The 24079-nt window shown below is 38.7% G+C and overlaps 1 protein-coding gene across 1 annotated transcript; it reads right to left on the reverse strand.

Moving 5' to 3' along the window:
• Nucleotides 1–5491: 5491 nt before the first annotated feature.
• LOC115742097 (beta-1,4-xylosyltransferase IRX14-like) lies at nucleotides 5492–13379 on the reverse strand. Its single transcript, XM_030676213.2, has 3 exons — nucleotides 12281–13379; nucleotides 11335–11895; nucleotides 5492–6116 (listed from the first exon to the last, which is right to left on the reverse strand). Exons 1-3 carry the CDS (start codon nucleotides 13021–13023, stop codon nucleotides 5879–5881), a joined length of 1542 nt encoding a protein of 513 aa, XP_030532073.1. The 5' UTR covers nucleotides 13024–13379; the 3' UTR covers nucleotides 5492–5878.
• Between the last annotated feature and the right edge of the window lie 10700 nt (nucleotides 13380–24079).

A 24079-nucleotide genomic window follows, 5' to 3' on the forward strand; every position in this document is an offset into this window, starting at 1 on the left:
GCGTTGGCCCTACCATGTAGGACAATCAATGTCCACGTCGGTGATTTTCGATCAAAATTGGTTGGATTAACTCAATTGGTATAAATATAAGAGATTTAGGACTGAATTGGCAACAATACAAAATGTTTATGACTAAATTAGCACCAATAAAAGGTTTAAGACTTAATTGGCACCAATGAAAAATGTTTATGACTGAATTGGTACAAAAAAAAAGGTTTAGACCGAATTGATACTAATGTAATAGGTTTAGGACTTTTTTGACACTTCTCCCCGAATTTTCATCATTATCAATTTTCTAATCAATATGCTACTGCCATGGAAAGATCACAACTGATATTAATAATATTTTTGTGGGAGTGATATTTATATTATAACACCTTATCCAATTTATCTTTGAAACCAAATTTAGAAGCTAATAGTACCTCCTTAGAGGAATTGCCAAATCAATGAAAATTGAAGATACTAATATACCTATAAAGCAAAATTACTTTATTGAGTTATCACCCTCATGTTGTGGACCTATTATTTAGTGTCAAGCCATCACTGTTATTTGTAGGATGACTCATGTCAGATAAATCGGGCGAAACTTCATAGATAGGGTCAAATTGCATTTTCCTTCAAAAGTTTCAGATTACATGATTCAATTAGAATGTTTATGACTCGACTAGTTTTGGTGTCATAGGTTTACGATTGGTCATATGATTATCTACTAATGAAAAGCTTGAGCGTAAAAGTACTTGCAAATGGTTAATTAGCCAAAAATAAATCTATGAATGAATCTCATGTAAAAGTCCGCATGGACTTGGGGTTCTAGTCAACAAAAACGATAACATGAAAGAACGATTATCGAGACATTTCCAAATTTGGAAATTTTGCATGCCACGCCGAACGAAAATAACCATATATTTCCAGAGTGGAAAATCATTAACCCAGCTTGTCTCAAACAGAATGTTTGATATTTTTCATAAAGAATATATTTTAAGTCTGCGAATTTCGATTGCTGCAACAGTAATGAGTCTGCAAATGACTGCGCCGACAGCAAAGCAGCAATAACTTGGGACATCCGCAAGTGTGAGGTGGGCGGTCGATGGGTCTAGCTTAGGTAGGTGAGCATGGTAGGATGTGATTGGTTTTTCTCAGAAATCGAAGATCAGATGGGTGATCTCGATTCTCAATTTTCAGAATTAGAGATAGGACCGGAAATCCCAAGAGCAGGTAAAATGAGAATAAAATGAGAATCTATTTAAAAAAAGACTTGTTCGATTTTTATTTATCTACGTACATTATTCTCATGATTCACATGGTGGAGATCAATGTCACAATGCATATTGAATACAGTGGTCGATATTGTGTGAAGTTATATGAATTTCATTTCTACGAATAATATTGTATTTAATGAGACAACATTTAACCTGAAATTTTTCCCATACGTAAGTCCCTCTCTTTACCGAGAATCTAATTTCTTCACACATCAATTGTATTTAAAAAATTTTAAAAAGAATTAACAATTTGTCGGCCCATGTGGACTAATCATTGATTCGGTTCCCTCCTAGAATCGGGAACCATATCTCCCGGACATCAATTCCACCTTGAGGAACTACATAACCGGACCAAACCCCATCGATTCGGTCCGGGCGATTCTCGGTTTGATCGATCCATCTTGCTCATCCCTTGTAGATTGGGAAATCGGAGCGAATCGAATGGATTCTTGATTCTCACGTTTGCTAGTCCGATTTTTGATTTCAAAAGAAGTGAAACGGTGTTATGTGGTTCAGTTCTCGGTTCTTGGTCTAGAATCGAAGAACCAGATTGGGAACCGAGAACCTTTTTTATGTTACGTGTTTTTAAAAATTTTAGTATTGATTTTATTTTACGTGTTCATCTTTTTTCGATTAAAGCTATTGATAAATGTGAATTTTGGTTGCTGCGTTCACTTTCTTTTTTCTTAACTAAAAATGAAAGGACAAAAAAAAAGAAGAGAAAATGAAGTGGAAAAAATTTGACGGGTTCCCGGGCAGACCCTAGAACTGACTGACATGATAAGTTGGTTTTAGATTTCAAAAATTAAGAAACCGATCCTGACGTAATAGGTTTCAAATTTCACGTGGAATTTGGACTGGCCTTACATGCTACAACTACTCATACCTAACAGTCGGTCTGCGGAGGGAGCAAAACGAGGATGAGTGGAACATGTTCGTTGCCGGGGGCATGGGTTTCCTCGTTCCCCGTGCATTATTTCACTCCAATGTTTGGTTTTATATGACTACAGAATGGTAGTTGAACGCCGCCTCGAACGCATGACTCCTCTTTCCCCTTTTTGGACGGGCTGAAGTTATAAAAGATATGGTTGAGTAAACGCAACTCTTATCGACTTTGTGATTTTTGAATTTCTTAATACGTCGCGCAACCGAATCTTCGGACTCATTTTAATTTATGCAATATGTTCCTATTCTCGTGTTTATCGAACTTGCCGATGTATAGTTAATGCCGTAGACTCTATGGGGCCAATTTGGCGTGCGAATTTGTCTCGTTGAAATTCTTCGGATTTGGGGAGGGGAAATTATAAAAAAGAAAAAGAAAAGAGAAAGTCCTAAATCCATTGGCTGGATAAACGGAATTGGCACAAATGCAAAATATTTAGTATTGAATTGACACAATCGCAATAGATTTAAAAACTTTTTTTTGGTAAATTTTTTCCTTGGAGGCCGTACCAATTTTGAATTTTCTAGCTAGAGAAAGTTAGATGGACAACAACTAATAATCAAAGAATAGTTAGCCACCTATTAAAAATCAGCCTTTGGTTGTAAATAATCCGAAAATTATATTATTCATTTTTCTTACAATTTTTTCCTGTGGCCCATAATGTGTCTCCCGCATTATTACAGTGATGCAGCCAGAGTAGGATAATGAGCTTTTCCTCGCAATGGACAAAATCATTAAACTCACTAATCAATTAAAAAAAAAAACAAAAACAAAAACAAAATCTATTTATTGCCATATTGGCGCCTTGTCCATCAGATTCGGAACATGCAACCCCCTCCATACATCGTTGTATGTAGACGCGTTTTCAGGCACTTACAAATGTTCTATGAATAAACCAAAACGAGTTCCTAGAACAAGTAAATTCAGTGAGAATTCCAAGAATTTAGATCTAGTTAAATTTAGGAAAAAAGCCACAAAAAACCCTAAATTATGCCCACTGTGACACATTTACCCTAAACTTTTTCTTGTGACATCAAAAATCCTAAATTTTTATCTATGTGACACATTTACCCCAAACTTATAATAGTGGAACATATTTACTTCAAACTTTTTTTGTGACACTAAAAATTCTTAATTTGTGTACGTGTGACACATTTACCCTAATTATTGAGGTAAATGTGTCAAATGCTTATAAGTTTGAAATTTTTTGTGTCACAAAAAGATAATTTGGGATAAATGTGTCACATTGATATAAGTTTGGGATTTTTGGTGTCATAAGAAAAATTTTAGGGTAAATGTGTCATGGTGGGCATAGTTTAGGATTTTTTATGGTGTTTTCCCTTAAATTTATAAGATAAAGATAATATTAAGATTTTTATCGTGAAATGCAAAAATAAAATTCCAAATATCAAGCTTTTTTTTTTTTTTGTGGAGATTAACCCTTTTTCCTATATTCTTTACAAAAAAAACTTTTTCCTATATTTAAAATACATCTGATAAAAGTGGGGAAGCACTTTCGATGCTTTCTCGACACTTTTTTTTTTATAGCAATTTCATGGTCACTTCATGTCCTTATTTGAAATAATGACACTTCGGATCCTCATTTGAAACAAGGTTCACTTAAGGTTCTTATTTGAAAAAAATGAGAGAACTTTCTGCCCATATTTTGAAATTTTCCCAAGATGTAATTATCATATCGGCTAGAAATGAGACTCTGAGGATTCATGGGAAGTTGTATGATTGTGTCGAGAAAAAGAAAATGGTTATTTTTTTTATTATTATTTATGTTGGGTGAGTTGGCCAGGAAATCAGAGCTGTTTGGGCCATGTTAGGCGGTCGGCAAGTCTAACCCAATCACTTTATCTTCCTCGGATTGAGGGGCATCACAAGAGACTGACTTTCCTTCATGACAAAAGCCTTCCTCTCTCACCTTATCCAAAATTTAATGAATAGTCCAATTCACACGCACCATTAGTAAATAACGTGATAGACTATGACCCCGCAAAGTAAGTTAACATCCAACGAAAATTTAATTTTTGTACATTCCAATTCGAGCAAATTATCAGGCAAAGGTCGTTTGAAATCCATACATGTGGATGGAAAGGATGCTAGCTTTGCTGGTTATGTGATTGGTCGGTTAAGTCAAGTCAATTGAGTCATTGACACATAGGGATATGTTCCGTACATATGGTGGATACTCTCAATATGCCTGATTGGTCGTTTTTTTTTGGCAATTGTCGAAATGCATGAATCTGCATTTATGAACACCGGTCCGAGATAAATTTTCTAATTTGATGATTGGAATCCAATACCATTATCACTTTGAACAATTCATGGGTTTGAATGAGAACAAAGGATTGGACATCGCGATTTCTTTTCCTTTTCTATTTCTTATTTTATTATTTTCGCTGGTCATGTGATTGGTCGGTTAAATCTGGTTAGTCAGAGTCATTGACACGTAGAGATATGTTCCGTAAATACGGTGGATACTCTAAAGATAAAATTTTAATATGTTCGATTGGTCGCTTTTTTTTTCTTTGGCAATTGCTGAAACGCATGGATCTCGGTTTATGAACACTGGTCTGAGAGAATTTTTTTTTTCTAATTCGATGATTAGAATCCAAAACCATTATCACTTTGAACAATTCATGGGTTTGAATGACAGCAAAGAATTGGACATCACGATTCCCTTTTTGTTTTTTCCTTTTTTCTTTTCTTATTTTCTTATTTTGCATCTATAGAGTTAGATGGCAACTAACAGTCCAACAGAGTCACAACCTGGTCCATCCCATCCATCTCTGCATCCACACAAACAATGGCCACACAGCTGCAAAAAGTGAAGAACGAAGAAGAAGAGCGACCCTCGTTTGGGTTGTCGTTTTGCGGGAACTGTCGATTCGTGATCAGCTTGGAGCTGTGTCGTTTTGGAAGAGAAGAGATGGACAGAGGAGCGGTGGGGAATCTTGAGGGCTGGAGTTCTGACTCGGGCGATATGCCACTTACTATTTTTTCAGTTTTTTTGAAGGTGGTATGATTTCTCCTGTCTGCAGAAGCATATCCCACTTTCTTTGTCACTCGTTCAAGTGTCAAATTCTGTCGTCGTCTCTGGTGTGTTCTTGCCTTTCGTCTGTCTTCATGTAAGAGCTTCACGCATTGTCAACACCAAACCCCGTCACCTGTACTGATTGTTTCTGGAGCTCTGAGTAAGTTTAACTGCAGCTCAATTTAAGCTTTGAACAGCAAAATCTACCACCGTGCGAGTCGGGGCGTGAACACATTTCGGCGTTCCTGAAGTCTCGTGTAGCCTTTTCGACATCTGAAGGACAATCTCGCGGAAAACTTATTACAAAACTGTCGTTTCTATGAAAATTCGACAAGGTAAAACAATTGTATACTTCCTATCTCTAGAGCCCATGTATTGCATTTGATGCTGCAGGTCAACAAAAGTATTTCCCAGGCAGCCGGGGTTACAGCAAATTACAGCTCAAAACCGAATATTGATTCACCCAAAAGGAAAAAAAAAATATGAAAATAATGAAAAAATAGGCACCCTTCATCGACTCTGCTTTCGTTTAACGGATGCTTCTCTGTGCGCACCCAGGAATAATCAAACTTTTTACATGCAATGATCGGACGTTGTTGATGTTCTGTATATTGAACTCCTTCATGGCATGGTTCAATTTTGATCAGTATGCTTTCCTCTGATCTCTGTCTCCGCTATTCTCGCCTCATGCTTTCTCTTACTCCGAGAACTCCGCTTTGATCTGGATGATCGAGTTTTTGTTGGACGCTTCACCACTTGGTTATCTCGGATGTTCATTGCTTTTTCAGTGGACGGAAGCTCTGGAGGAGCATCAGGCCATGGTGTGCGTTTTGATGGGACAGTGATCTCCAAAGGAGGGTCAATTACCCATCTGCGAAAAGAAAGCTAATTAGTAAAATTTCAGGAGCAATGTTGTAAGTAAAGATGCTCCTGTTAGCCCACCAACCCAGGCATACGAATAATGGAAATCTTCACCATGTTAGCATTACATATAATTATTTTTATTTTTATATAATTATCTCTTTTCCCTCAATCGGTCTTACTTTTATTTTATTTATTTTTGGGTTCATCGACCGCCGACCCCAACTAGTTTGGAATAAAGGTGATGTTGATGTTGATGATGTTAGCGTTACATTACTTGCCAAGTTATGAAATTAAATGATATGATAGTCTCTGCGTTAGCATAACATATAGGGTTGCACATGCTCGTATCAGACAATGAGTGTTCTAGACTAATGGTCGATAGACAAACAAAGCCCTTAAAGAAGAGTCTTTATTTTCCAATGCATGTAAAGCTTTCTGATGTGGTTCCGACAAAATACTTATGAGCCACTCTAACATCATCACCAGAAGAAGCGGCTGAATTCAGTTAATTTCAGAGAACGTAAACAAATCAAGTCCGTGAATTTTAGAGCGAGCCTTTTACCACTAAGCTACTAGGAAATCCATCATTTTCAGAAGGAGAAGAAGGGACACTTCAGACTCATCAGGCAACTTGAGATCAATCTGTTTTCCAACTAATAATAATGCAAAGCAATAATTACAAAGATATATAAGGCAAGTAAAGCTATCCAAAAAAAAAAATGATAGTACTAATACACAAGCAGCAGATCATGAATTCAAGATGGAATCCAGGTGAGAAAACTGTACTATTGCCTTTTGCAGAGTGCAGCACATTCACTCAATACTAAGAAAAACAAGAGAGAACCACCAACAAGAAGTAAATTGAGACAATCCCATTATTTCCTGCTGCAAAGTTGACCATTAATTTTCACTTTTAAGTAAATGCCAAGAAAGAAGCCATGAAAGCCATCTAGCTCAACAAACAACCCAACTCTACCATTAGTTATGACCTCATGATAGGATCAAACAAACTATAATGAATTCTCGATATTGATACGAGAGTTGACTTCCTTGGATCTGATAGAATAGTTAACAAATGGGCTTACACTAGATTGAGAATCACACAAGAGGGCTAACCTTATCATTTCGAATCATCTTTTGCACATTTTATCTTACCAAACTGTTCCCCATTTCTCTGCCCTTCTAAACTGGGCTGGGACCTGATCAGTGTACTTCTTTTCCAACCCATCTAGAATAATCTAATACATGACATCCTGGTGGTTGCTCCATATATAGTTTTGTAGGTCTCCATGCAAAAATGCATTTTTGACATCTAGTTGAAGGAGCTTTCAACCATGGCAGTTTGCAATAGCTAATGCTAATCTTACAGTTCCAACCTTCACAACTGAACCAAAGGTTTCTTCATAGTCCAATCTTCATAGTCCAATCCATATTATTGATAGCCTTTCGCTATTAGTCTTGCTTTCAATCTTTCAATTGTGCTATCACGTCTATACTTGATTTTAGAAACCCACTTACTTCCAATCATATTTTTCTTTGTACCATAGTTTTCCTTTTGGCTAAATAGTTGTAATCATAATTTACCGGTAAGCTACAAATTCCCAATATCCTTTTCTCCTCTCAACAGATCCTATTTCCTCTTTGGTTTCTCACATCAAAGAGCTTCAAGGTACGAACCAGCGTCATGTATACTTTTCAAGCAACAAAATCGTTTTTGGTGATGGGCAGAGGTTTTCTGAGGAAGGGCTATTACAGATCCTTTCACATCATTTGTAGATTTTTCCACTGAACACAAGACATAATAGTTTTTTCATCAGTTTTAGCCTTTTCTTTTTTAACCTAAGAAAGTTCCCGAATCTGGTCACTTTCAACTACTCCTTTTAGTCTCACATTACTCAACTGCTTCCATGGATCCTTGGCACACAACAACAAAGCTGCGAATCCCCATAACAAGTACAACTGCAATTGGTTTTGTATGGTACACGACTAAGATTCATTTCATGGACTGCTTCTCCTACAGCTAAACTAAGATTCTCCTAGACGTTCTGCACCATCATCTCGGACTACAGATCAAACCTAGGACCTGAATAGGGTGAGGATATCATATTGAATCTCTGGGTCGTGAAGTGTGATCCTAAAAATCAGGCAACTAGAATTAGCTGTTCCATAATTTCAACAATCAATACGTAACCAATTATCCCAATTGTCACTTGACAGTCACATTTAAATCCATACCTTAAAGGAAACACGGGGCTATAGTGCTTATGAAACACTCTGTATTTGAATTTCCATTAGCCAGACTAGATGTCTTACTTCAAATTTTGACATGCAGAAAGAATGTCAATAACTTAAAGGAATAGAACTGTCCCATTCAGACCGGTCATATAATTATCTAATTGTAGAGGGTATCATGGATCAACCTTTTTTGGGGTCTTTCATATCTGACAGAGATATACATGTCACCTGATAACAAGAGACTCAGCTAATTACAAGCATGTTCTTCAAAGCCTGATTACCATGATCAGCATCCTGTAATCTAGAAATCAGAAACCACAGATTTTGACAATCGTAATCCCCTAGGTTTTCATGGAATATGTATCCTAAGAGATACATTTGAGAGAGATACAATCAGTTTAGTTACCAACCCTACAACGCACAGGAATCTTAGTTTTTGCCCTCCAAATTTCAACTGTCTCAAAAATTTCTTTAAATGTGCTTATCTAGCTTATCATGATTGATTGCTCAAAGCAACTAATACTATCCAGACAAAACCACTTATTCTATCTCTCTTCAAATTCAAGCAAACAATAATTATCTTATTCCTATATCGTCTTCTGGCTTTTATGCTATTAACCATTCTGTAAATGCTTTCTATTTCCATAGCTTTCAAGTAATGTCATATGTGTTTTGCCCTGCTGCTAAATATATTCAATTTCAATGGAAATACTAGTAAGTTTTTGTTTGTTTTTGTTTTCTCCTATTTTGTTTCTCCACTAGGCCACCGGTCATAAAGACTAATCAAGAAAAGAGAGCATACATATCTATCTTATGTGCCTTACAAGCTTCCAATGTTGGTATAAAGGAACTTAAAGGCAATCTGCAAGCTCCAAGGCATGAACTAAAAATTCCACTAATGCCCTTGAGTAATAAAATAAATTGCTCCGTTTGTTGTTAAAATTCCGCCGGATCTATATAACATGACAGTTGTAGGACAACCCCCAAATTGTGGCAAACATTAAACAACATAACAGGTCCTCTTAGTGCACGGCAGGCAGTCTCATAGTAAGCAGTGCTGACAATGACTTTTACTAGAGGATGTTGTCTGGATTATACAAGGACTAATGTTAGCAGATTGAATTAGAAAGATGTTTTCCTTACAAAATAAGAAAGAGAGTCCAACACTGTATAATATATTCTACATCTGATTTGGCTTGCAACTAAAATTGTCATTTGATGAAAACAATTTTCCACCAACCCACAAACAAGTATAATAAATAAAGAAAACACTAGATGAATGCAATCATCATTTACGACACATACTTGTGCTTATCTTTTGAATTCCTCAGATAACGGCCAACACACCATTGGCCCTTGTTTCATTAGCATGTGTTGTGCACATGACTTTCAAGGAGTAAAATGCAATTTCTCACTAGATTTTGTGCAAGAACTTTTTAGGCCTCTACTATACATAGAAAATTTGAAATCACCGCCAATTACCCTAAAGTTTAGCTTAATCCATCTATATAATCAACAAACAATCAAAAGGGATATTTATATCAAAATTTAAGAAAAACCGACCGTGCAGGCGTTAATTAGGAAAAGCTGCAAAGTCCCATTGCAACTTGAAATTGCCACTAGTGGTTCATTATCACTGCTAACTGTACATTTCTATATTTAAAGTAACTAATTAAGACAAAAATCAGGATAATGGAACCGTGTGTGTGAGAGAGAGAGAGAGAGAGAGAGAGATGGGTCATCATTGAGGACAGCCAAGTGATTGAACACAATCGTACATGTTAGAATTGGCCTTATTCTACTCTTCGAACGATTCTTGATGGTGTCTCTTGATTTTCATTTGAAGTAAATAGTTTTAAATTTTCCATATTAATCTGATAAAATTTTTAGCACTTCAAATATTAGACTCGTGAATATAAGGTTAAAATGAAGGTAATTTTTGCCTTATGTTCTATGTTTGGTCCATTATGCATGATAACTAAGGGCAAAAACAGCATTTCAGTAAATTAAGGATGATTTGCATCTTACCCCTAAAATCAAATGCTCAACACATGCTAATGGAAACAATTGACAAGGGTTAATGGCCGTAATATAGTACAAGTTTGGAAGGTAAAATATACCTTCTGCAAATTGCAGGTTTATCATGTACCGATTACAAAGTTGAAGGGGTAAATCTTTCCCCAAGAACTCTTGACATATTCATATCACACATGGAAATAGTTCCAAATTTCAAAAACCATGAATTGTGATTTGACCCTTTTGAGTGTATCTCCCTTTTTTCCCCATTATGAATCCCAACCAAGAACCAGCTTTTGACATGGCAAGTCTTCAAATCTACTTACTTGATAAAAACATAACAACTCTGCCAATATTACAAGAAGAGTTCCGAGGCTATATAGTTTAAACCAGGCTAAGACTAACACTACTTATCCTTACTAGAATGAACTATAAAATCCCCAAGAAAAATCCAAATGAACAGTCTGCTGCTAAATCATCTAATGAAATGTCTAGTCCATCAAAAAAGACGAATTCACACTGTCACAAGCTACAAATCTTTCAAAGTAAGTTTTTAACAGAAATATCTCCATAGAAAGAAAGCAAAATATTTTACCACAGTACAGAAATCTAAACAGGATTACTCCTAAGATCAACAAAACAAAGGATAGCATAGCACTCAACTTTTGTCCCCATTTACTGTATGGACCAAATTACTTAAACATTATGTTCCTCGACATAATGTCATGTCAAGAATCCAAACACCAAAGCCCATGATGACAGACAAATATTTTGAGGTTTAAGTACAGCACACAACCGAGACAAGTTTAAAGAGTGTTCATGAAGCTGCACTGCTTCAAGGCTCAACTGGAAGAGAATTGTAAATTTCTACTATTTTCAAGTAAGAAGTCGGACCACAATATAACTGCACAATTATAGTATTTCTCTATCGTCAATGCATATTTTTGAAGTACTAAGGTTCAAGGAAAACTGACCGAGGAGGAAATCTGCTGTCTGAACGAGCTTCAACGCGAAGCCACCAGAGCATGACTTGGCGGCCACAGCTTCCGAGCGGCTCCACAACAGAAGGGTCTTTCACCAGGGACAGGGGACTCTCGACATAATCAACCCCGTCGAGCGAATCTAGATCATTCACCCACTCTGGTTTATCCTCCGTATCCTTCCAAACCAACCTAGAGTTCAGTACGAATCCTGCCCACTCCAACTTCCTCGGCAACACCGTAGCTCGATCGTCTATGTAAATTGCAGCCTTCCCCTCATAAGGCTGTGTATTGAAGGTGTGCCAACCGACCAGCTTATTAGACGAGTTACAAGCCGGACCCTGCACAGGCACCGGCCAATTTTCCTCTTCCGCCACTTGCTGAATCGTTGACGACTCGGACTCATCCGTCATTGTGCTCGAGTGAACCAGAATGCCTATCGAAAGAGCGCCGATCCATTTCACATTCTGGATCTCATCGAAGAGTTCCATGCAGTGCATATTGCTATCATCCGCAAACACCACAATTCCATCCAGCTTCTCCTCTTGCACAATTCTGATCCAATGACATAACCAAGTTCGATTCAGACGCCACGAGCAATATGTACTAGTTCTACTTTATGCTCCTAAAACTACGGCAAATCAACACATGATAATGTTCATCAATAGGAAAGCAACAAGCTGAGATTCACAGCCTTGCACTTTCCTTAACCGTTTTGCTTAAAAAAAAACTCCCACTTTTTCATTCTTACAGCGTGTTTCATTTCAGATAATGATCGATTCTCAGTCTGGCGAGTCCCTTCTGGTCAAACTTCAACAAGAGAAACGGCAAAAAGAGTACCTTTTTTGCTTCCACTTTCTCAGAATTCTTTCAACAGACTAACTAGAAACGAACATCGACTTAGCAAAATGAGCACACAGAGATCGCGTAATTCGAGTACCTCAAAGCGTGAAGCCGCATTTTCGCCTCCAACTTGTGCCGCTCCGCCCAGGTGCTCGGCATCCTCTGGTCGAACCCGACGTGGATTGTCCTCAGCCCGGACTTGGCGAGGATGGACGCGGTCTCGTTGCTCGCCCCGCCGGCCTCCACCACAATCCAAACCAAATCGTACGGCACGAGCATGAGCGAGTGCATCACGCCGGTCATGTGGAGCGTCTGGAAGGTCCTTACGTAGGTCGGCGTGACGGCGATGACCGCCCTCGGGTTCTTCACTCCGGACTGGGCTCGCTGCTCCCTCTGCACCCGCTCTATGATCTCGTGCGCCTTCATGACCTCGACCGGGTTGGGGTGCGGCCACGGCCGGATCCGGATCCCATGCCTCCCGACCACCACCCGCGGCACCGTCTTGTTGACGAGCAGAGCCCCGCCCGCGGCGACCGGGGAGGAGCGAACCTCCAGATTCCCGGAGATCTCTGCCGCCTGCCGGAGGGGCGACGCGGTGAAGAGGTTAGTGGTGGTGGGGGCGGTGGAGGAGGTGGAGAAGACTAGGAAGAAGACGAGGCGGGAGAAGCGGAAGCCAAGGACGAGGCTGATGAGGCAGCAGAGGCCGTGGAGGACCAGCCAGAACATGGCGGCCGGGGACTTCATGGCACCGTCCGGCGAGGAGTCGGAGGGCGCTGAAGGGCCCCGGAAGCTGTTGTTCCGCCGGTTCATGTAGCTCTGCGGCAACGCGGAGAGCTTCATTGCCGGAGGTGGTCGCTCTCTCGACCCTTCTCGACTTTGTAGCGGGGTATACTGTAGGTGGGTCTCTCTCTCTCTCTCTCTCTTGATCTCGGGACTGGAATGCGTGCGTGTGCGTCTCTCTCTCTCTCTCTCTCTTGATGAAAAAGGGTGTGAGTTGGGTTGTGGGAAAGGGTGGTGGTTGGGGGGTGGGGGTGGTGGTGGTGGTGGCGATGGTGAAGTTTGACGGAGGGGAAGGGTGTTGGTGGGTCAAGGATTTCAAAGGGGCTTCCTTTGGTTTCAAGAATCAGTCGCTTTTGTTTCTCCCTTCTTTTCTCTTCCCCTTTGGTTTTTCCTTCGATCAGACAACACAGGAGAGAGAGAGAGAGAGAGAGTATTACAGTGCCTATTTAGGACAAGCATTTCTTAATTGGCAGGTCAGAAGCAGCGCCGCTGTGCAAAAGTTCATCTCTCTTTTACCAAATTTTCTTCGCACATTCCGATTAGGTAATATCATTAATTAATTTCCGCTGTCTTAAATTCATGAAATGCGGTTAGAAAAATTGCAATTCATGTCGAAATTAGAATATTTAGGAGTAAATTTAACTTTTTTTTTTCCTCAATCTGCCATGAAACATCACGCATCCATTGCCTTCACTAGTCTAATTGCGCAAACCTCTTTCCAAAACAAGGTGCATGCTTCTTTTCAGTATTAAAAAGTCCACAATCCCAAACTCACTATTAATTAAGAAATCAATTCCCTGTTCTCAAGCTTCAGATTTGGATAATATTTACGAAAGAGTTCACTTGACGTGACAGAATCAAACCGTGGTAAAAATTCACAGACAAATCAATATTAATATAACGCGAGAAGAGCCCAAGGTGAATTTACGGACATTTGTGGACTCGCAATGCGGTCAACATGAAATTATTAAATGGCCATTTTGACCTAGTAACCATTTACGCAAAGGATTAGAGATTGATTGATGCACCTAATGACACCTACTTAACGAAAAAAGAGATAGTGAGTCACCAGTGGGCGATGTCAAGTTAGGTCAATGGTCAATCATTTGAGGTTGGGCCGTCCATTGAATAGAGGAATATGCGCACAATTTGTTTCCAAGACAGAAATTTTGTGGGTGTTGGTTTCAAAGAAGAGGATGTTTTGGAGATTTCTAGGACTGACCAATATACATATAAAAAAGAATTGGGACATCATAGATCGTGGTGTGTTAGGAAGCATTGTTATTAGTCATATGATTATAACCCACCATTGGGCTCATTAGTTATCCCGAGGTTTAAAAAATAAGGAGGGAAAGGAATGAACTCTTAAAACCTATCATGAATTTCTATATAGCGATGCTAGGTGTATTCAAATTGATTTATAGATTTCATATGCAAAATGATGTGGTGTATTGTAAGTGTTCAATTAAACAAGTGGACTGTATTAAATTACGAAAAATGATTTGCCACATTATTAACACATGAATTTTGTAAACCTCGCATTTATCTTGATTATAGGGTAAATGCTAAGAATAGTCATAATGTAACAATATAATGAATCATAGGAAAATTGAGTATGAATTCGTTGGTTGCATCATGTGACATCACACAAGTGCCTATGCCAATGATGGGGCACCACAAGGCATATTGACATTGGTGAAACTCATTAACGCCTTAAATGCCCTAATATAAGATAATTGATTGTTATAAGTGAGTTTTTTACGTAAATGAGGAGCCATTTTTTGAAATAAACGTTGAGAATGGTTTGTTACGTTTAATTTAGTAAGATGAACATAACCAATATTCTTACCATATACGTGCATAAAAAAAAATGGACTTGTCATATCTATTAGCTAGAATGCCCTATCTAAAAGTCAGTTTTCAAGATCGGTGATAAATAGTTTAGGAAAAAAAATTCATGACTAAATTGACACAATTAAAATGTTTAAGATTGAATTGACATAAGTATAATAAGTTTAAGATTTTTTGGTAATTTTCCCCAAATGAAGCAACATCAAGGAAAGAAAAATAATTTTTTCGCTCATTTTCTTTCTACGGTTATTCCTTCATTCGTTGGCTTTTTTTTTTTTTTTTTGCGATTCCTTCGTCCTTGAGTAGCACATCTATATATCATTCTCTGGATTTACTCAAATACAATGCCCCTAAGTCACAGTCCTTCGATCACTTACTTTCAAAATTAAGCGCAAACAACTTGTTTATGTTATTTTTTCTTTCGGATAGTTTTGAAGTTATTTTTTTTTAAATAAAGATCTGTTATTCAAATTAGGAAATGGTGTGCGCACGTAAAGGGAAAATTGGAGTTATCCCAAGATTCGGATTTTGACAAATATAAATTTTTTGTCAGCGCTTAAAGGTTCCTGCACCTTTGGGAAGAACGTCATGTTACTACTAGGAAAGTGGAAGAATTTGACTTGGGACCTGAAAACTTGGAAAAATGTCATATGTTGATTTTGCTGACTGTATTGTTTTTAATGACATGGCAAGTGTCACACTGGATGCCTCGACATTTAGTAAGGATTTCTTAGTAGGCTCTTAATACATGTAGCATTATACTTTTGAATAAGGTATTTAAATTGTTGCGCGGAATAAATAATCGAACAATAAGATAGACATAATAAGAAAATAAATTGGACACCCTCCACTTGAAAATTGTCATGCTCCGCACCCATCGGGCACGCCAACATCACTTCTCGATCGTTAAATTGTGACGTTCAAAGATACGTCATCGACCCATTCATTTTTTTTTTTTTTGAATTAAGCGCATGCGGAATATGCTATTTCCCCGGACAATATTAAAAGCGATAGGGACAGTGAGTAGGCAACCAACAATCAACAGTAGCAAAAGATCATTTCATTTATATCGTTAACCCCGTGAAGTATATTTATACACGCAAGCCCTACTTCTGGGCTACTTCCTATAACTCTCAAAAGTACCAGGTTTAGGTTGGGGTTAACGCTACTCCATGCGAACTCAAAAAAGGATCCACATCTACTTCCAACTTTTCACGGTTAAGGGTCCGAAAAATGGTTAATAATAATGGGTGAGATATAAAATCTTCGTGGATCAACGCCCTAAGCTCGAGTAGGGCGCTGATTTGCTCGGGGTGGCCTAAACACATAGGGCAACTGTTAATAACAGATCAATAGCGTGCGATTAGCGCTACGCTCTAACTACAACAGGTTCAAGCACAAACCCAACAAATCAATCATCAATCACATGCAATCTTAGCCCGCTTAGGTCCACACATTGCACATGATTACCATCACATAATTCAACTACCAAACTTGGCATAATTTCCTATCAAACATCCTTGAGGATTATCGATCAATTTATTTAGTTACATAAGCCAATTTATATTGTTATTCCCAATATCGACATCACAATTTAAGCATAGAACACTCACAGATGAGTATTAAAACTACACAATAATATTAGTAAAATAATAAATCGATAGCTTATCGTCAAAATCTCGATAACTTATCGTCCAAACCTCGATAGCTTATTGTCAAAATTACCAATAGCTTATCGACTAAGGTTAATTAACCTAATCATGGTTAACAAAAGCAACTATGATTAACTAACCTAACTATGATTAATAGAAAGTAACTATGGTTAATTAACCTAATCAAGGTTAACTAACCCAACCATAGTTAAAATAACCTAACCATGGTCTAGCACAATTAACACTAACTAATCACAATTAATATTAATTAAACTAACCCTAAACACAATTAACAACCTAATCAAGGTTTCTCACAAACAAATCGTCCGGCGACGGCGACGGGGCACGGCAACACGGGCGGCGTATGACGGCGGACAGCCATGGATCGTGGGCTTCGGCGTCGTAGGTGGTAGCGACAACTCGGCGCCTCAACACCGTGGTGGCAACGAGGACGGTAGCACGCGGCGATGAGGCTTGAGTGGATGGCGGTTCGCAGGTGGCGCATGGTGGAGGGCACACGGGTAGTGCTTGGGTCCTGGGTCCGACGAGGATCCTCCGGCGGCTCATGAGCTCACAAATGAGGCAGAGGTCGCGCGGCTCGAAAGGCGGCAACTTGCAGTAACGCGGCAACAAACGACGAACGGTGGAGCTTGAATCAACGCCGAACGAACCTGGTCTCCAGAGACCAGATTATGTTCTGCTCAAACCCACAAAAATTCAACGGTTTTTTCGATAATCAGCCCTCGGATCCAAGTAACCCTCGATCTTATGGTCGTATAGCAGAAAACGGAGCTCGATTCGCCCTTCGGATGAGCTCAAACAAGCGATTTCTCCTTGGGTGTGCGTAGAAAATCGAGATAAAGAGGGAGCTTGGGATGGGAGAACGCTTTTCATGAAAATTGAAGGAGAAGAGAGGAGAGAAAGAGAGGGTCACGGCCAACTTGGGGAAGAAGAAAAAGGTGGGGCCCACAAGTCAAATCTCCATCAATGAGTTTCATCTTTTATGAATAATATCCAGGGGCAATTTGGTAATTTCACACGCAAGGGTAAGTTAATCATTTGGCACCAATGATTGAGGGTACTTTGGTAATTTAGCATAAAGGGTAAAATGATAATTTTGCAAAGGGGTAGAGTGGTCATTTTAAGGCAAAATGGTAAACAATAAATTTACCTTTAAGGGCAAAATGGTAAATTCACTTCTAAAGTTCCGCCGAGATTAGGCTCAGGCGCTAATAGTCTCGATACTTTAGTTCGACGGTTCGATTGTTCGAGCTTGATTTTCTCTAATTGATGCTACTAAATTATGCAAATTCATTTTCGGATCAATTACAATTGTGTCCAACCATCGTTTTTTAAATCTAAAAATTCCCATCTTATTCACCACAGACCGAAATTCGTGGCTAAAATCCATCGGGTTTATTTTCTCACAGACCTCAAAATTTCGAGATGTCACAATCTCCCCTTCTTAGGAAATTTTGTCCTCGAAAATTTGGCATTTAAACTCCTTCCTTATCAAATACAAAACCCTTATAATCATCATCTCACTAAATTATGTGGCATTACTACACTTTCGTTGTGCACTCTGATTAGTTATTTTCCTTAATTGTCATATTTCGTAATCTTAACCTTATTCTGGGTCATCACCGAACTTAGTAACTCATAAATTCAAGCGGCCAACCACAATATGTCATCCACTCATATTTTGCCATTACAAACCTTTCATGTTCGTTTTCACAACTCTTTGATCAACATGCCTATCCATGGTTCTATTGGTTACGGTCTTCGCATAAAACACAATTTCAAACAAGTCCGACGCAATCATCGGATCTGCGGGAATCAACCTCTAGGCATTCCGTGATGCAATCTAGACCTTTGCTAGATACATCACTGAAGCACATACAAACAACACATCCCTCACACAGATAAGATCTTCTCCGTAACAACTTTGAAGGAATTACAATAGACTTTCACCAACTTCCCACTAGGCGGTCCAGGCATTTCCACATCCTTGTCCATGATACTTCAATCCACTAATTGTTCTGTCATTCACCACTTTGATCTTAGAGATGTAATGCTATGCATTTTCGAAAAAAAAAATATATTTTTCACTTTGAGAACTAACTTTAATGCAATGTATCTTTTAATAAAGGTCAAACTTAGCACAACGCCTAAACCCACTTTTTAATGCTTAACTTGATTCATTCCCGCCCCCATCGCCATCTTAGAAGCCTACCGTAAGCCGCTCATTGCTCAAGCCATTTCGCCATGGCATCATTTCTCGCTCTCGTCGGACCGAGTCGTGACAGGTCCACCAGCTTTCACCTAGTTCGTCCCCAAGTTAGGTACCTACTAAAAAGGTCCTGTTCGATATGTCCTATACCACATCTCATTACGATTTATAGGCATCACGTACAGCTTGTCACATACCAAGTGAAAGTTTATCAGGTCCGACAAAATAATGATATGCTCATGCGTGCACGTTTCTCAATTTTCATGTTAATGCAATAAACACGTGCAATGCATGATCAATCCTTATCAATCGAAACTTTCTACATCAATCCTTATCAATCGAAACTTTCTAATTCCACAAGCGACCATCATATCTCAAAGATCAATTACCTAAGATCGATCTATAACCTCATGTTGATCGCTGATAATCTAGGATCACAATCATATAGTCCAACCGGTCCTTTGTTTGTAAGCAATTCACTAAACCTCAAGCACATTTACTAGCTCAAATCCACGTTTAAAACTTCCCGATTTTCTTTCGCTTCCTTGCCAATATCAATCATATCACTACTCGGGATTATCAATTAAAGTCGATACTAAAGCCATTAGAATACAACACAAGTTCAAGCCTATAATCCATGATATTCAATGGCACTACTTGTTCCTTAATCTTGGGTTTCAGTCCATCCCCGAAATCTCATTGCCCTATCTACGGGGTCCTCAACCATCTGCCATGTCATCCATGCCACGTCATCTTTGCCATGTCATTATTTATTGCCATGTCATATTAGGTTGCATTTTAGCTTATATTGCGTATTAGAATTGCATGTCTAGGTTTTAATTAATTTACATGTCACGTAGTTAACTTAATTAATATGACGTGGCAAGGATGAATGATTTTTTTTTCGGATGAATTAGTTTCCTAAAATAGAACTATGCCAAAACAATATTTATCTTGCATATTTTAGAGTTCAAATTGACCTAAACCCTAATATATTAAGATAGATTATTTTAGGCGTAAAATTCTATTTAAACATGCAATTTCTATCCTAAAATGCAATCTAATCTAATTATTTACGAAAAATATTAGATATGCAATTATCTACATGATGCTATTGTTAAAAGATATGCAATTTTTAAATATGGAAAATGGATGAATGCAAATTTTTTAGAATTTTCGAGATTACATCATGCGATGGATATATTGTAAAAAAGATACGACAACCGAGCAATTCAAATCAATTTGGGAAAGTGAATATGCCAATCAATTCAATCAAGAAAGTGGATACATCAATCAATTTTTGAAAAGATTTTGCAAATATCTGAATCCAACCTTTAATTCATAATCTTACGATTAACGATTAAACGCAAATCCTTGCCTATTCGAGTATTCCTTCAATAATCCTAAAAATGGACTTTCTCGATCATTTGGCAAGTTGCAGATTAGGAAAAATTCCTAATCAACCTGTATTTTAAAAGATATCCACTTTGATGCAAATATGCAAGATATGTAAACTATGACAAGATATGATATAAGGCAAGTAAATATTCTGAAGATCGACTTTCCAAATTTGAACCGATATCGAATTGGCTCTATCTTAAACAGGTTTGCGGATCAAGCTTTGCGGATGGGTGATCGGCTCGGGGTCGATATTGGACAATGGCAAGGCTGGTCTCGTAAGGACGTGTAGCCTCGGTACGGTGACAGATTTTGCTTCTCGATGGGGCTGTCTTGCTATGGGGTGGTGGACTGCAGCTTCACGACATCCATGAAGCAGGTGTGGGAGATGATTTGCTTCGCTGGACTTGTTGGAGTGATTTCACCACACCTAGACAAAAATCAAAAGAAAACAAATCAATGCCTCAGGCTAGAATTTGACATATATGGGTTTGGCAATTGGCTATTCTTTACTCTGTTGTTTTTTTTTTTTTACTTTTTTTTTAATTCTTTTGTCTTCGAGTGCTCAGATGTGATTCAGAGAGAGAAATGAAAGTAGACAAAATTATCTAAAGAATTGAGAACTCCCTCTGATGTGGCTTTATGGCGAACGTGAGTTCTTCCTCTTGGATCCCTCTCTCTCCATTGAATCACCTTTGGACTTTCTAATTCACCAGCAGGTTGGGACACGAGAAACAAAACATCAAATAAGAACACCCTTTTTTATTCCTTTTACTTCCCTTTTGATCCCCTCACATGCCTCTTATCTTGGGTTCTTTTACCCAACGTGATTCCTCGAGAGAAAGAAGAAAAGGAGCTTTTTTTCTCTCTGGATGTTCACGTCTTTTTCCTTTGCGTTGGCCTTCTTCGAGTGTATTCTTCTTTGGTGTCTTTTGGACCTTCTCTTCTGACTTTTTGTGCCTTTGATTCATGTACTCTTCCCTGTTCAATAGATCTTGGGACCTGCAAAAAGAAAAGAAATCTGTGCTCTCCCTTCACAATTCTGGACGAAGAATGAAGAGTACCCCCCTGATAATGCCGTGTATTACCTTATCCATTGGCCTCCAAGAACTCCTTTTTCTTCTCTCACTAAGCTGTGTCACTCAATTGAATGGCCCCCCTATAGCCATGTTTATATAGAGAAACCCTAGGTCAAAATCTGATAATGTGGGCTTAAGTTTTTGCCTTATTTTGATTAGTAAACTTTAATTAAAAGGCCTTTTTCAAAATCAAAATTTAGTGGACTGAAAATTAGACCCTAAGGCCTTGTGATTTTCGACACTTGCTCCCTTATGATGGCCGAATTATGGAATATGGACTCCGGTCTTTTGTATGTCAATCCGGATCCAAATCCCGTCATCGGCGCGAAATAACACAAATGCAATGCATGCTTAAGTTATATAGCAATACATGAAAACTAAAACTTTTTTTTTGTGAGAATCAAGGCTAATTCTCATTTTTGTGAAAATAATTTAAGAAAAATCAAAATTTAGGTGTCAACACCATCCTTAGTGCATACTTCGATAATTCAGTGAAATGTAGCTTGGTTTCTCACTTGCTGCCCTACTATATCTCCTAAGACATCCAACTCCTGTAGAATCCCGTCCACTCTGGGATCCTCTTACTTTGCCCTTCCTCTAGGCACTCTCACAATACGGTTGCTCAACTTGCGGGAACCATACAGAATTTTGCTTGACTAAAGTTGATACGCCAAGAGAACTCAAGAACAGTAACCCAAAGGTCACTTAACAATCACAAGCACGGGGTTTGATCATACTAACTATCCCAATTCCCAGCGCATCTTATCACTCCAAGCCATGACCAAATGGTTCGGGTTGACATTGCTTTGATACCATTTAAATGAGGATGTCAAGCCCCGCACCCATTGGGCACGCCAACATCCCTTCTCGATCATTAAGTTGTGACGTTACGGGACGTGTCACCGACCCATTCATTTTTTTATCTTTGATTAAGTGCATGCGGAACGTGTTACTTTCCTAGACAATATTAAAAGCAATAGGGACGGTCAACAGACAACCAACAATCAACAGTAGCAAAAGAATTTCATTTATATCGTTGACCCTATAAAGTATATTTGTACACACAAGCCCAATTTTAGGGCTACTTCCTATAACCCTAAAAAATACCAGGTTTAGATTGGGGTTAACGCTACTCCGTTCTAACTCAAAAAAGGATCCACGTCCACTTCCGACTTTTCATAGCTAAGGGCTCGAAAAATAGTTAACAACAACGGGTGAGATATAGAATCTCCATGGGTCAACGTCCTAAGCTCGAGTAGGGCACTAATTCGCTCGGGGTGGCCTAAACACACATGGCAACTATTGATAACAGATTAATAGCGTGTGACTAGCTTCACGCTCTAACTACAATAGGTTTAGGCAAAAACTCAACAAATCAATCATCAATCACTTGCAATCTTACCCCGCCTTGGTCCACACATTGCATATGATTACCATCACATAATTCAACTACTAAACTCGGCATACTTTTCTATCAAACATCCTTGAGGATCACTAATCAATTCATTTAGTTATATAAGCCAATTTATATGGCTATTCCCAATATCGATGTCATAATTTAAGCATAAAACAATCACAGTCGAGTATTAAAACTACATAATAATATTAGTAAAATAATAAATTGATAGCTTCTCATTAAAACCTCAACGACTTATCGTCAAAACCTCGATAGCTTATTGTCCAAATTGCTGATAGCTTATCGACTAAGGTTAACAAATCCAACCATGATTAACATAAAGTAACTATGGTTAACTAACTTAACCAAGGTTAACTAACTCAATCATGGTTAACAAAAAGTAACTATTGTTAACATAAAGTAACTATGGTTAATTAACCCAACCAAGATTAACTAATCCAACCATAGTTAAGATAACATAACCCAATTATAACCTAACCATGGTCTAGCACAATTAACACTAGCTAATCACAATTAACATTAACTAAACTAATCCTAAACACAATTAATAACGTAATAAAGGTTTAGGAGGTTAACTCACAAACAAATCGTCCGACGATGATGGCAGTGCACACTGACATAGGCGGCGTACGGCAACGGACGGCCACGGGTTGTGGGCTTCGGCGTCGCAGGTGGCGGCGACGACTTGGTGACTCAACACCGCGGCAACGACGAGGATGGTAGCACGCGATGATGAGACTCGGTTGGATAGAGTTTCGCGGGTGGCGCACGGTGGAGGGCATGCAGGTGGTGCTCGGGTCTTGGGTACAACGAGGGTCCTCCGACGGCTCATGAGCTCATGGATGAGGCGAAGGTCGCGCGGCTCGAGTGGTGGAGCTTGAATCGACGCCGAACGAACCAAGTTTCCATCGACCGGGTTTTGTTCTTCTCAAAGCCACGAAAATTCAATGGTTTTTTTCGACAATCGGGCCTTAGATCCAAGTAGCCCTTGATCTTACGGTTGCATAGGAGAAACGGAAGCTTAATTCTCCCTTCGGAGAGAGCTCAAACGAGCGATTTTTTCTCGAGCGCGCGCAAAAAATCGAGAGAGGGAGGGAGCTCGAGATGGGGGAAGGCTTTTTATGAAAATTGAAGGGGAAGAGAGGAGAGAAAGAGAGGGTCACGGCCAACTTAGGGAAGAAGAAAAAGGTGGGGCCCATAAGTTAAATCCCCATTAATAAGTTTCGTCTTTTATGAATAATATCTAGGGACAATTTGGTAATTTCACAAGCAAGGGTAAGTTAGTCATTTGGCACAAATGATTGAGGGTACTTTGGTAATTTAGCATCAATGGTAAAATGGTAATTTTGTAAAAGGATATAATGGTCATTTCAAGGCAAAAGGGGAAAATAGTAAATTTACCTTTAAGGGCAAAATGGTAAATTCACTTCTAAGGTTCGGCCATGACTAGGCTCGGGGGCGAATAGTCTTGATACTTTAGTTTGACGGT

This window comes from Rhodamnia argentea, chromosome 11, assembly GCF_020921035.1.
Source record: "Rhodamnia argentea isolate NSW1041297 chromosome 11, ASM2092103v1, whole genome shotgun sequence".
NCBI lineage: Eukaryota > Viridiplantae > Streptophyta > Magnoliopsida > Myrtales > Myrtaceae > Rhodamnia > Rhodamnia argentea.